This window comes from Apaloderma vittatum, unplaced genomic scaffold (genome assembly GCF_000703405.1).
Source record: "Apaloderma vittatum isolate BGI_N311 unplaced genomic scaffold, ASM70340v1 scaffold16696, whole genome shotgun sequence".
In the NCBI taxonomy this organism is placed as follows: domain Eukaryota; kingdom Metazoa; phylum Chordata; class Aves; order Trogoniformes; family Trogonidae; genus Apaloderma; species Apaloderma vittatum.
The window spans coordinates 499-14,687 of record NW_009720189.1 but is presented as its reverse complement, the minus strand read 5'-3'; the positions used below and the strand labels follow the sequence as shown (position 1 = coordinate 14,687).

General features: G+C 40.8%; 1 protein-coding gene across 1 annotated transcript in view; it reads left to right on the top strand.

The window, feature by feature from the left end:
• The window catches only part of LOC104275088 (talin-2-like), a gene marked incomplete at both ends in the record, with an annotated part of 41,314 nt that overhangs the window by 27,048 nt on the left and 77 nt on the right, over positions 1–14,189 (top strand). Inside the window, 5 exon segments of the mRNA XM_009870938.1 lie at positions 765–870; positions 4,245–4,369; positions 10,933–11,058; positions 13,872–13,934; positions 14,059–14,189. The exon segment at positions 14,059–14,189 is cut by the window's right edge and continues 25 nt beyond it. Of these exon segments, the coding sequence (XP_009869240.1) occupies positions 765–870; positions 4,245–4,369; positions 10,933–11,058; positions 13,872–13,934; positions 14,059–14,189 (551 nt within the window).

The following is a 14,189-nucleotide window of genomic DNA, read 5'->3' as shown; positions in this document are numbered from 1 at the left end:
AAGACTCGACCTCTTGTTTTGCTCTAAATCTCTTTATATATCTATCACTCTCCTCTCAGAAGTAGTTTCTGAGTATGCATGAATTTCCAGAACTTAATCTTTTTTCTTCTCCTTGTAATATGGTGATTAAAGATATAAATATTGTTGCTGTTCAGGGGAAGAATTCAACTTCACTGTCTGAAGAAGCACAGTTTAATACTTGAAACAAATTCAGTTCCCAGGTGTCTTTTGTTTTTCCATTCTATTTGAGGGTCTTGCCCAGGGTTGGTTATTTTCACTATTGCTGATTTTTTTTCTTTCCAGAAGAGGCAGTTAGTGCTAGCTTGCTGAACTGTAATTCTCTTTCTTGGAAATAGTGACCAATTAGTTTAATTCTAGAAAATCAGCTCCTTTCCAGCAGTTTAGAAAGACTAAGCCTGATGCAAAAATATAATGACTATAATATCTGAGAGTGCTAAAGCTGCATATTCCTCCCACATACTCACACATATGCATCTCTTTTGGAGAATTCTGTCCCAGGCCATACTGTCAGTTCCTGTAGAAATGCAAGGCAGAGCCACTGCCCTCGTATGCGTCAGGTGTTGCAGTGTAAGCCTTTGCTCCTGGGGATTCATTGGCAGTCGTATTTCTCATGCTGGACTCACATTTTTTTCCTCAGCTGATCACTGTATAAAATAAATCTTTCACCAGGGTGCCTTGGGGATGTTCCACTGTTCTCTGGAATCCTTGCTAATCTGCATTATTATTTTTATCTTTTTCTTTAGATCCTTCAGAAACCAACTCCGGAACTAAAGCATCAGTTGGCCTCTTTCTCCAAGCGCGTCGCTGGTGCTGTCACAGAGCTCATCCAGTCAGCAGAGGCAATGAAAGGTGAGTCAGCCTGCCTGGCTACCGGAGTGGTGCGCCTTTTACTCTAGGGATGATGTTCTGTGGGTTGTGTAACTTAAAACTAAAACTAGCAAAAACCCTTTCAGTATGTTCCATGTGTCTTGGTGCCACCTGTTCCGTTCTTTTAACTTCTCTGGTGGATTAACTTGTTCACAGTGTTGGTAGGCATGTCGATTTGACACTGCTCCTCTTGATATGATCAGTCGGAAATCATCTGTAAATCATGTAGCCTTTCAAGAGGGAACCATCAAGCCGAGCACTCGAGAGCCACAGTAGCAGAAAACAAAATACAGTGTCACTCCTCCAGAACTGGGGGCTGAGTTGTAAGTGGATGGCTGGTTCCTTTCCTTACACTCATGTTTGTTCAGTCAAAATAAGTCTTTCTCATTGCAGTCATAGTTGCTTTCTGACTTCAAATAAAAACGCTACCTCCATCTCGCTGAATTAATGCTCAGCCTCTAGCGATGGTGTCAATTTTAGGCCTACACTGCTCACAGTCCTGTCTGGGCCCTGCCCTGACAAAGTATCTTAGTGAAACAATGACACTTCAGAAAATTGTGGTCTAGATGATTTCCTGAACTCCACTGAATTCGAAAACTTGTGGACAAATAAAATTCAGTATTCAAATAAGCAATGAGTTCCTTTGCTTAGCAGAATTTTACTGTTCTTGTATTAAATGAATGATATTTCTTTCAGATACTGCCTTCCTTAGTAAAATTTTCATCTGGGGATGCATGTGAGCTCTTAGGATGATGGTTCTAAGTTTCTACATTATAGATGCGATGAATAATACCTCTGTACCCCTCTGCTCTGCCCTGGTGAGACCACACCTGGAATACTGTGTCCAGTTTTGGGCTCCTCAGTTCAAGAGAGCCAGGGGTGGGTGTCGAGAGGAAGGGGACAATCTCTTCTCAGTGGTGCCCAGCGATAGAACAAGCAATAATGGGTTTAAGCTAGAACATGGGTAGTTCCAGCTCAGCATGAGGAGAAACTTGTTGGCTGTGCGGGTGCCGGAGCCCTGGCCCAGGCTGCCCAGAGAGGGTGTGGAGTCTCCTGCTCTGGAGACTTTCCAACCCGCCTGGACGCGTTCCTGTGGGGCTGCCCTGGGTGACCCTGCTCTGGCAGGGGGTGGCACTGGGGGATCTCCAGAGGTCCCTTCCAACCCCCAACATTCTCTGAATACATACTAAAGGTGGTGGTACCAAATATTAGACCACTGCTGCTGAAGCACATCTACTACAAGATGTACTGGGAGCTTTAGTCTAAAGAAATCTTCACAGCCATCAGAAAGACATAGGGAATAGAGTGCTACAGTAAAACACTTGTAATCATTAACTTTTTTTATACTGCCCTCCCCCCCAACAAAGGCCTCTAGTGAACTCATATCTGTTCAGTCGTCCTTCCCTGAGGCCGGAGAACACTATACTCGTATTTCTGATATTCTGTGGAATCTACGCTGCAGGCTTACCTCAGGGATTTCCGGCTTTATCACTACACATGCCTTGGAGAAGAATCCTGACCAAACACTTTTCATATATGGGAAGCCCTTATTATTTTCTTATGTGTTTTTTTTTCCTCTATGTCTTAATGTAGTTACTCTGTTTCATAGAATAGTGATCTATATATAGACTTTTTCCTTTTTCAGGTAAATTTATGGAACTCTGGGGCCTTTTCTGCACTCCTCTTTAAGTTTCAAATTTTCTGTTTTCATTGGCTAACACGCTAAGCCAATATCAGAATTTTTCTACTCCCTAAATGTTTTTTAAAATCCTTTTGATTGTTCTCATCTTTGGGGACATTTATTCATTTTCAGTAGTTTTTGCATTTTAATTCATATTCATTAAAATAAAAAATTCTAAAATAAAAATCCACTTTCTTTTTCCACTGACTGTGTTTAGGGGATTATTTTTATTTACTTTAGAAGCTTTTTTTCTGGAAAGTAAAATGTTTTAACTACTATTAATCTTCATTTATAATTTTCATTTATAGATACATGATAAAATTCTGTCTTTTAACTGATTTATCATGTAAATGCTTTCACCTTTGTGAAATGCCTTTTTCTGAAGAGGAACTGCTACATTTTGTAAGTTTGGTTTTGACTGTGTTTATACATGCTGCCCGTATCCAAAGTATTTTTTTCCTTTATCTGCCAATATTACAGTTAAATATATATAATTCCTTCATCTTGTACAGCACTTAGAGGAGAAATATGTCTTTGGTCATGTTTTGATATTTATCTGAGATAAAGGTTATTTCTTTCAATGACTGATGAATCCGACGTGGGTTATTCTATTCCTGAGGCAAGGTGCCAGTGTCCTTCTCTCCAGTCGCTCCTCTTTAGTAAAAATAAATGTTTCATTTGTTAGTTTAATATTAGGTTCACCCAAACTTTCTGATCCAGTTTCGATAAGATTAATAAGGCCTTAAGAGATGGGGATTTTGCCATTTGGTTTTGTTCTGGGTTTTTTTTGTTCTTGCTTAGCCTTCCTTTTCCTGGTGTACACTGCTTCCCATCCTTTTTTGTTTCCATCTGTGATGCCAGTCTCTCCCCTTGCCCTGATTTTACTTTCTCATTTCCTTTTTTCTTTCCATCTGATTTTCCTTTTGGAGGTTTCATTGCTTCCCTCAGTCCAGAACATGGGTGCTTTCTGAATCTTCTCATCCAGAGAATAACATAATGAAATTAAAAATAATAATGCACTGAGAACTTCCAAAAATCTGAGATCGCCTCCAGCCAAGTATTAATTCTGAGGACCTACAAAATTTCCTTGATCCAAGAGAAATGCCAAAAACTCAACCAAAAAAAAAGTAAAAAAAATGGCCTCTGGTTATCTTACAAAAAGTGCTTTGGCCTTCTGTACGTTGGTGTTAGAAAGGCATTGCCAAAAGCCTGCTTTTTTGAGTCAGTGCTAGCTTCACCTCTAACCGCTGCCAGGAAGAGACTCTGAAAAGTGGGCTGGGGGGGATTATCTGCTGCCTATCCTGTGCCCTCTTTACCATTCCTTCAGACTTCTCAAGGTACCTTACAGCTTGGCCAAGTTAGGAATCATCTTAGCATGAGCTCTCTTAAACCGAGGTTTTGTTCCCAGTACGGACACTGTCCCTTTTTGAAGCTCCTTTGCCTACACAGTTCTTAAGTTACTCTCAAAATCTTGCTAAATACTTGTGTCGCTCTGACTTACAGTTGGCTCTCAGTGGCATCAACTGCAAGGGGGTTATGCCATCATGGTACTCAAGCCAGCTTTCTGCAGTGTGCGTTTCATATTTGACACTCGAGGTGTGATTGTAAATCATCCTGTTTGAATGGCAGCTCACAGTGGCACTGAAGTTATTGTCTTCGTCTCCATTAAATTCAGGGACAGAGTGGGTGGATCCAGAAGACCCAACAGTCATTGCAGAGACAGAGCTACTAGGGGCTGCAGCATCAATTGAGGCTGCAGCAAAGAAGTTAGAGCAGCTGAAACCAAGAGCCAAGCCAAAGGTGAGTGCCCATACCCATTGCTTCTTTGAAGTTAATAAAGCAGAAGGTGCATATAGCCCATATACTGTGTGTACTTTGTTGCTCTCCACGATAATGGTATAAACAATCAAACCTTGCATCAGTCTTAGTGCCACTAGATGCTGCGTTGGATGGGACTTACCCCTGAAGGAAGAGGGTAAAAAGGTGCTTTTCAGGGAGTGAGTCAAGCACCAGCCAGGAGCAAACAAAGGACGAAAAGCCAAATGTTAGAAATGCTTTTAAGAGTTACAGCATCGTTACTGTTGGATTATTTCATTTTCTGTTTCTGAACACGTTTTACTGATGTGAAAAGTCATTCTCACTTGCTTTCCTTTGAAGACCCTTTGTTCTCATCCAAATGTGTGTAGTATAGCAGGAGAAAGCAGCAGCAGCAGCAGCACAGGAGGGATTCAGCAGAATGCAGAAGACCGTGAGGATTTTCTGAGATCAAAACCATAGCATTTTATGCCATGCTAAAAGAATAGCTGCTTCAGTATCAAACCAGACATGTGTTATGACGATTTCTGCTTCATTTTCCTGAAGGAAAATAAATTAGTCCATTATGAAAGCAAGTAGTATTACATGTTGCCAGGTCGTTTCAAACGTGTCTCTGAATGTATTAAATAAAATCAACCCAACTATTTTCATGTGTGGTACAGAGGGAATATATGAAACTGCTGTTACTTGTGGTTGTATGCACAGCTCACAAGTCTGGATCACAGAGAACTGCTACCTTTTGCCTAGTGTGCAATAATAGGCAAGTTTGGGAAGAAATTACCATGTGGCTTAGAATTGCATCTCTTTTTAAAATGAAAATCATGCTTTGGCTACGTAATTGACTCCAGGGAAGGACTATGTGTCTGTTTTCCTGTTTATGCTTCTTTGACGGTGCAAAACTGCTCTCTACGTAAAGCTAGTGAGAAGTCTTTCTAAAAAGCAGGGCCTCAGGAACGTTCAGTGCTGGGTGATTGCTTTTGGTGCAGGGTTGTATTTTGTCGTTCGCGAGCACCAGATGAAATCCTTCTCGGTAGCTTCACTCTTTGAGGACTTCCCACCCCTCCTCATCCCCCCTGCTTAGTGATGGGAATGAATTAGCTCATGAAAAAGAAATGCTCTTTCTCCTGCATTTTTTAACAAGTACATCCATTTTGTTTATCAAGAAAAATGGTCCTTTATAATGAGATTCTGCAGAGCAGAGGACGCAGGCTGAGTCTGAGGAGAGGAAGAGTCCTCCATCACCTTTTCTATACAATCACTGCACAATAGCATATGTGTGTTGCCTGGTAACCGTGGAGCAGTTTCCTTCCAACATCTGAGCCGCTCCAGGGTCATTGTAATTTCCCAGTGAATACAGACCTCACACCTGCTCCTCGTTTAACATGTTAATTTGAGTATCCAGTTTGCCTGTCATTTATTGGGCTGTTTATTTGTCGTTTCTGAAACTAAAATTTGTATTCAACTGTTTAATTTTGGACTGAACAGCCTTTACATCCTTTATTAGATGTTTAATCCCTTCCACAATATGGACTGTAATTCACATCAAAGGTACTAGGAAGATCAGAGAGTGGCTCAAATACCACTCTTTCTGCTCAAGGCTTGTAGCTTGTACTCCTCCCAGAGTAGGATTTCCTGCTTTGAACAGGCTCTGCCTCTCTGATACTCATCTTTAACTTACACAGTGTTGTAGTGTGAAGGCCTAGACTAGGTTTTTGATTTTTCTTTTGCTTAGTCTGTGAAACACAGGCATAGTAACCGTCTTCTACAGTGGAACAGACCCCTGGTCCAGCTAGACCACTGCTCTGATTTTGTTAACAGTAATCATCATCAAGTGAACTTGCAGAGAAATCCTTAGCTGGTAATTTTAGAATAATCTGCCTGCAGGAAGTCCATCATCTTCATCATTATTAACTGGTTGCTGATTCTCTATTTTTGGGTAAGCTTGAACTATGGGGACAGGGAGTGGGAGTCATCTGATTTAGGCTTGAAATTTTCATCCTTGTGTGTTCCACTTTGTCTGTTCCTTCTGAATTAAAAATCAATAGCTGAGGGAAGGGACTTTTTTTTTTATTTGTTCCACTCTCTTAGGTTTTTTATACTTCAGAATTTCTTTAATTCTTCTTTTCCTTGTTTTCTCTTCATATTTTTGCACTGATCATCCCCCTTTGATGTCTCAGACTGAGACCGATAGCATGAGATGTCTTCATTTTCCACTACTGGGAATCATCTTATCCCAGAGACCAGTCTCTGAGACCCAGACCTGCCAATGGCTGCCCGTGGTTTATTGTATGATGCTAATTCCTAGTCATTTGGAGACTGGTGTCCCTGCCTCATCGATACCCTGTTAATGTCTGTCTTCTGAGCTTCTATCTTGCACATACTTTGAGGACTGTCCTGAGTAGGTGTTGTTACTCCTCCCCGTAACACAAATCCCGTTCAGTATTCTTATTGCAGTGTTCAAGGTGGGGAATGGTCTGTGAAGCAGTGAGATCTTGATTGTTTATTAAGCAAGTTTTGGCTGTTCTATTTTCTTTAAGGACAGGTGATCAAGTGTCCTGCAATGCAGCCACATATTCCTCCTGTTATGCAAATATGCCCCGGTTGTAAAATAACAACCCCCTCAAATTAGTAATTTTTTTAAGAAAAACATTTTGTCTAGTAAAAAGTACTTCACTAATACTGGAAAAGAATACTTTTATGAAGAAAGGTGTGGTAGATGAGGTCCAAGAGCAGAGAGCATTGCTGTGCCTGCCCTATTCTGCTGTTATGCTCTTCATCCTTCTACGCAGGCTTATGCCTTCACACGCAAGTATCTGTAGTAGTCAATAAGAGTTCCCTGCTGTTAGATTTCAGCAGCTTGTCCTTTTGTTTTCCCAAGATGAATCAAACCTTGGATGCCTTTTTCTGCAGGGCTCTGTGTGATATGTTTGATATATTAGGTTGTAATTTAATCCAACTATATATCAAACATATTCCTACAGTGTCCTGCCCTGTCTCCGGGGGTTTTAACGTAGTAGAAGGCAATATGAAGGAGTACATATGCTCACAAGCAGGTTTAGAAGACTTCCTGCAGACTCCTAATCTAATCTGATTTAAAATATTTATATGAGGGGCTCTTCAGCAGTAGAGTTGCTCTTGGAGAGACTTTTAACCTGTGCAGGGCCTTTTATGACAGTGAGCAGCAGTTGTGCCAAGAACTGACTTTCACTGAAATGGTTATTGTGTTTTCTATGGCACAGGGCAGAAACCTACCCAAATCGGTTTTCTTTTTATGAAATAGAAGATGAGAGCTGCTTCAAATTAAAATTGTTTGTGAAATTTTTTTCTACTGTTTAGCAATGAGTTTGGGGACTCACTTGTTCTCCTATTTGATTTTATTTATGCTACCCCTAATAACGGAGATTCTGTAGAAAACCAGTTAAAATACAGTACAAAACCATCCCAAATTATATTTTTTTAGGGGTGCAATCAACACTTTAAGCATTTTGTGCTGCAGACTCTGTAGCTAGCCTAAGAATTTTGGTTGTCTATTCTGGTGACTTCATTTTCCAATCTATTTATACCTGTACATAATCAATAACAACTTACTAGTTTAAGCCTGTGGAAAAAGAAATGCTGATCTTCTTGGGGCTGCTTGAGGAAGGAGAAGCTAGTCACTTGTCTCATAGATCTGGATTTCTAAAAAACCCAAGTAGCCTTCTCAAGTAACTAAAATCTTACAAGGTGAAAGTTTCTGCCACGTATCACATCGTTGCTCCGAACTTCATGAAGGCTGTGAACTGACACGTGTTGTGAGGGTTCTGCTGATGAGTGTGAACTTAAGACAGTTCAGGACACACTCTTCAATAATGGGAAAGGGTAGAAGAATTACTTCTCTTGTAGGATGTCCTGCTGTGTTCAATCTGGGACTGCTACATGTCCTTATTCCTAAGGAACAGTCTTTGGAGAGTACAGGCAGGTAAATGTGCCCACAGCACTCACTGAGCATTGTGCCTGCTTCCCTGGTCCAAACAGGAGTATCCAGCCCTTAGATGTCACACTGAAGGCAAAACTGCAGGGAAGGGCTAGAAAACAAGGATTTGTTAGAAAAGATGCAAAATAAATAAATAAATTCTCCACAGAAGGGATCAACTCTCAATAGAAAACTTTTTTTTTTTTTTTTATGACAGGAAATGTGGAATTTGGAAGTATGAGAAATTCAGGGTGTGGTTTTTTTCTCCCTAGCCCACAAATTTCAATATAAATGGAAAGAAATTCATACAATACACAGGGGGAAAAAGCATCTGTTATCTGATGAGGGACTAAGGTTTAGCTATCCATTTTTCTGCTCGCCGTTATCTGCTGCTCCACAGTGTAAGTTAATCAGCCATTGTGCAGTAGCATTCCCAGTAGTGCAAGACTGGATTTCTCTGCATTCCCTTAGGAATTGGTCGTTTGTACTTTGCACTTAGGTGCAAGATTTAGTTCACACACTACACTGAACTGAGTTCGGACAGCTACTTTTCTCCAGCCTCTTTTTGGTGGCTGTTGTTCTGTAAATTGAATACCATCTGGGCACACCCATGGCTGCCTAATAGACTATGGCCATGGGCATTTTATTAAACTTTACCAAAGAGTGACACCTGCCTGATAATAAATAAGCAGATACTGAACTTCTCACTCCCTTAAATTCGAATACCCGACAATGCTGGCATATAAAGAATAGTTTTTTTTGCTGTGTTGGAAAAGAAAAGTTAAAAACTCTCAATAACCGGGGAGCTTTGCATAAAAATCAAAGTTCAGTAACAGTTTGTTAAATTGACTACCATCCAGTGGTACTTTTGTTGATATTTAAGTCTTTAGTCAGCTTAAATCGAAGTCAGCAATACATCTACCTTAATAAGAAAAAGAAATCTGATAGTGACTATGCTGAAGTCCATTTAGTTACTTTGGTTTTGTGATGATGTGATTGAAAGAAGAGGTTTTTAAATAAGACTTGAGGCTGGTTGTATAAATTCAGGTCCAAAGAGGTTACCACTTAGATAAAATAATTGTCACAATGTTACATTGCAAGCATTGCCAGAAATTGATGCGGAACATGACCTGCTCGCTTTACAAAGCCATTTCTTAGAGTCTTGTTACAAAGGCTGCATCTTCAGTTGGAGGAGTTAGCCCAATAGCAAGGCAGGACAAATACTTTTCCTTGGAATAGGTGGTTTTTCCTAAAGGATAAGCAAAACAATCAGTTTTTCTGGTGTCTGTGGATGCTACTGTTTCATCTCCTGGACTTTGTTGTAGTTGCATGGCGGTTATGTGAAGGGCTGTAGGACTGAGCACTGCTTGATATGCTGTGTTGTAAGGATTTGTAATTACTCAGTTATCTTTTTTACAATTTTACAATTGACTGCTGTTTCATTAGATGGATGCCCTTAGACTTGCAAATGAAGTGCCCGGTTTTCTAACTCAAAGCCTACTTCTCTGGTGTTCCTAAAGCTAGATTTCTGACACAAGAATGTTGTGATTATATAAATTGGAAGGAATCTGTATTTCAGAAGCCTTACTTCTCACGAGGTGGTCTGTTCTGGTATTGTATCCACTGCCCCTGCTGGTCATGCTGCATTAGTTCCTGGTAGGCCTGGGGTTTAATTGCAAACAAAATACATTCTGTTGGTTATTTTGCATAAAAACCGCTCAGAATACATGGCCCAAACCTGGTTCTGATTAAAATAGCAATAATTATTTATCTCTATTTTTTTAACTATTCAGAAGCTAAGAAGCATACTTAAGTGGATACATATTTTCACTGTTCATGCAAATTATTAGAAAGTTAGGAGAGTTGTTGTTTTATGGAACAAAAGATTTGTATCTGAAATAGTGAGAAACCTGATTAGGAACAGCTGGTCTTTCTGTTTGCACATGCTGGTTGAAAGACACATCAGGGTGACTGAAGTGCTCTAGACAGACCTTTGGAACTTCACATCTCCAAGATGACTAAACTGGACTGGTTGACAATTCTGCTCTCTGTGAAGTGACAGCTCTTACCAAAAGCTGTTAGATATACGTATGCACTTGCTTGGTATCTACATTACGTTTCTTATTACAGGTGAATGAGACAATATACCTTTATCACTGTTCTTTTTTTAATGCTGTACGTATTTAGAAAATGCTCTGCCTAGTTTACAAATCCTGGAAGCCTGTATTATAGCACTACAAAGGTAATCTTGATATGGACAAGAATTTATTTTCAGACCAGCACTCTTCTGGCTGTAGTTCTGAGTAGCCCTAGAGGAGGTCAAGTAGTAGGAAGCTGAAGGCAGTTCTTTATGTATCTTGCCTGATAGTCGAGTTCACGTGTGAGCAGCCACAAGGGCACCATAACATTTAAATGTGCTTGTATTGACTCTCAGCTTTAGTCCACATCAAACTCCTTTACAAAAAATGATATCGTAGGTCTTACTGAATGTAATGAAGTCTTCTAAAACCTTCTTGTCTCACCTTCTGTCCTCAGTCTTTAAAATAAAACTGCTTTTAGGTGCATAATGTGTGACATTGTTCTCTCTTGGTTATAGCAAGCAGATGAGACTCTGGATTTCGAAGAACAGATCCTGGAAGCAGCTAAATCCATTGCAGCTGCTACCAGTGCCCTCGTGAAATCAGCTTCGGCAGCCCAGAGAGAACTGGTGGCACAGGGAAAGGTGGGTAAACAGGACAAACAGCAACAGTAGTGGGGGAAAGCATCCAAATTTAATCTAGTCTCTTAACTGTTCTCAGTTAAAACAGTAGGAAGGAGCTTGGGAATGACTAGTGAAAATGTAAATCTTATTGCTTGTCACAATATATTACCTAGGCCTGATTCTGTTTAATGCCCCCACATTTATGTTTATTTAAACCTCACAAGTGTAATCAAATGTTTGGCTCTTTGGCTGTTTCAACTTTTGTTTGCATTTGTGAGGTTTTTTTGTTTTCTTGAAGATCTGTGATTCAAGCTAGTAATGGATATTTCCACAAGAGAGCCTGGGTATCCACAGCCAGACGTCGCAGTCCACAGTGGCACTCTGGACCAGGATAGTGAAGGGCCTCGCCAGCTGTGCCCTCGGTGGTTTGTTGTCTGATGCAGTGGGGACACAGGCCTGCGTACAAATTCACTAGTCCTGCTTGTAATTGTTGTTGGGACCAATGGAAAGAGCGCTTATAACATGTCATCCCGTTGGTCTGGTCAGGATGGAGGTCTCTGTAATTCATTTCATATCCATCACTGGTTTGTTTCCCCAGCTAAAATACTTTGCAATTTAAAATCTGAACATCAAACAGATGTGTGGCCTGTGAGAACTATTTGTTATAGAATCGTCGTTGTACAGTTATGATTTCCAATTTCATCTCATTCTTTATTCTGAGCGGACTGTCATGGATTGTGTCACAAAAGCACCGTGCTGTCTACTTCAGTTAATACTTCTAGGGGGCTTGTGCTTTTAGTTCCAGCAGGAGCACAGAGCCCTTGTTTCAGAACAATCGTGATGCAGCTGTTAGAAAAGGCCCACCATAAGCTGGAGCTACGGAACTTACCAGTAACGCATAAAACAGGGTATTTTTAATACACGTTTGGCTATGGAGACAATCCAGAAAATGAGACTTTTACCTTACCTGCTTCGTTTAAATTATCGTGCAGTCTGCTTTGATGTGATAAGACCTGTTCTTATTTAGTTTCATTATGACATAGAGCTTGCTTTTGTTTCCTCACCCACCACCACCACTGTAGAGTTATACAGAATAATACAGAATGTATTTCTGTTCTGGTACCAGCCCAGAATCTCCCTCAGGTAGTTTTGGCTTCTGTGCTCCCACAGATACATTTCTATTTGTGTCTTTCAGATGGAGGCTAACAGCGCTATTCCATCCAAGTTCAGATAATTGCTAAAACCACTTTAATCTGTCCAAGAAAAGCTGTAGCTTGCTGTTCTGACAGAAGCACACCTGTCAAAAGTGGTGCCATATTAGCCGATCTGTTCAGCCTGCTTTACTGAATTTAGCCATTTTGCTTTATCCAACACTGTTCTATAGTAACTTGCTGAAAGATCAGGAATTTTTGCAGCAAATGCCTTTTGCTGATAGTTTCTTACCTGCTTGGAGGATCTGCAAATAATACTGTGGTCTTTAAGGAAAGAAATTAATCCCAACCAAAATCAAAATTTAATGGAACATCGAAATTCAGAATTTTGTGGCACATCCTCTCATTTTGATAGTTCTCACAAATAGATATAAAGCCCTGAAGATACTCCTGAAATACTGAATGCATGTGGTATGGACCCCCCCAGAAAAGCATGGCTGGCATGTGGGCGGGAAGGACGCGTTTGGTCCTGCAGTCCTGCACTCGAAATGGTACTGGCTGTTGGCTTGGACTCCTCACTGACCTTTTTATCTAGTACGGAGGCAGTGGGAGGTTCTTACCCAACTGCGTGGATGTGTGCAGGCCAGGTGTATTCTCGTCCCAAATAAATTTCCTACATTGCTTGGTAAAGGCTGTGAAAGTATCTCACGGGGCAAATTGGGGCAATATTGTAGTTGAAGAGCTTGCTAAAGAAATGTGAATTGAAACTACTTTCCCCTGTGGAATTGTTATATCAGAATTAATCCGATGTTAGGCTGTCATTTCCATTTCTGCAGTATAGACGAAGGTGGGATGTTGGATCTCACCACCCCCTTATTCGCTCACTCAGGCATACACACCTATATGAAGTGCAGATGCTGCATCTGTGGTCTACTTAGAATACATTTTCTGGGGATGATTAGACAAGAAAATGTTGGCCCCTAAAGAATTCAGGGACCTAGTGTATACTTTTGTATAAATTATCAGTTACACAAAAGTGTTAGCTATGAGAGAATACATCTTTTGTTTACATTGATGCTACACCTAAGAATTCAATTCTGATCCCTGGGATCTTCATTATGCATGAACCCCCATTTCCATTTCTTTTAAAATACAAGTTTGTGGACCGTGTTCACATTTCACGTATTGCAGCTTCGCTCCCAGAAGACACTCAGACCCAGGCAGTTGGGGGTGCAGAGCTGGCAGTGGAGTGCAGAGTTTTGTTTCATTACTTTCATCTGACATGGGAAGAAACCTGCCCGCTGGTTGTTGCCAGTACTGCTGATGCCACAAACACTTCGGTGGATAAGGTGTGTGGAAAAATGGGCTGCTTCCCTCAAATGCCGTTAGAGGCACAAAGGCAGTTAAGGGTTTCCCTGGGGAGCTTTCTGTTCTCTTCCTTCCCATCGTGCCAGACTCTGAAGAGATTCAGGACTGAACTGAATCAGCAAGGGGGACATTACGTGAGCAGGGAGATACGTGCTGGAAGCACACTTACTCTGACAACTAACTTTCAGTTGGATTTGCTGCTCCTGTATGTGCTGGGCACAGTCACAAGTGCAGGTGTTGCCCTTGTTTCAAATCTGAGACGAAGCAGTTGCATTTTCTGTTTCATTGTAAGCCATCTCTGAACTGTTTTTTCAGGTGGGAGCAATCCCTGCAAATGCAGCTGATGATGGACAATGGTCTCAGGGACTTATTTCCGCCGTGAGTAACTACATCTATTAAGGAAAAACTAGCGCCTTCTTTAAATATAAATTTTTAAAAAATAAATTAATTAAAAATAATATCCTACAGGAATACACAGCGACTTTTCTTTCCTGTCTTCTAGGCCCGAATGGTGGCAGCTGCAACCAGCAACCTCTGTGAAGCAGCTAATGCCTCGGTACAAGGCCACGCAAGTGAGGAGAAGCTCATCTCATCTGCCAAACAGGTGGCAGCTTCTACAGCACAGTTGCTCGT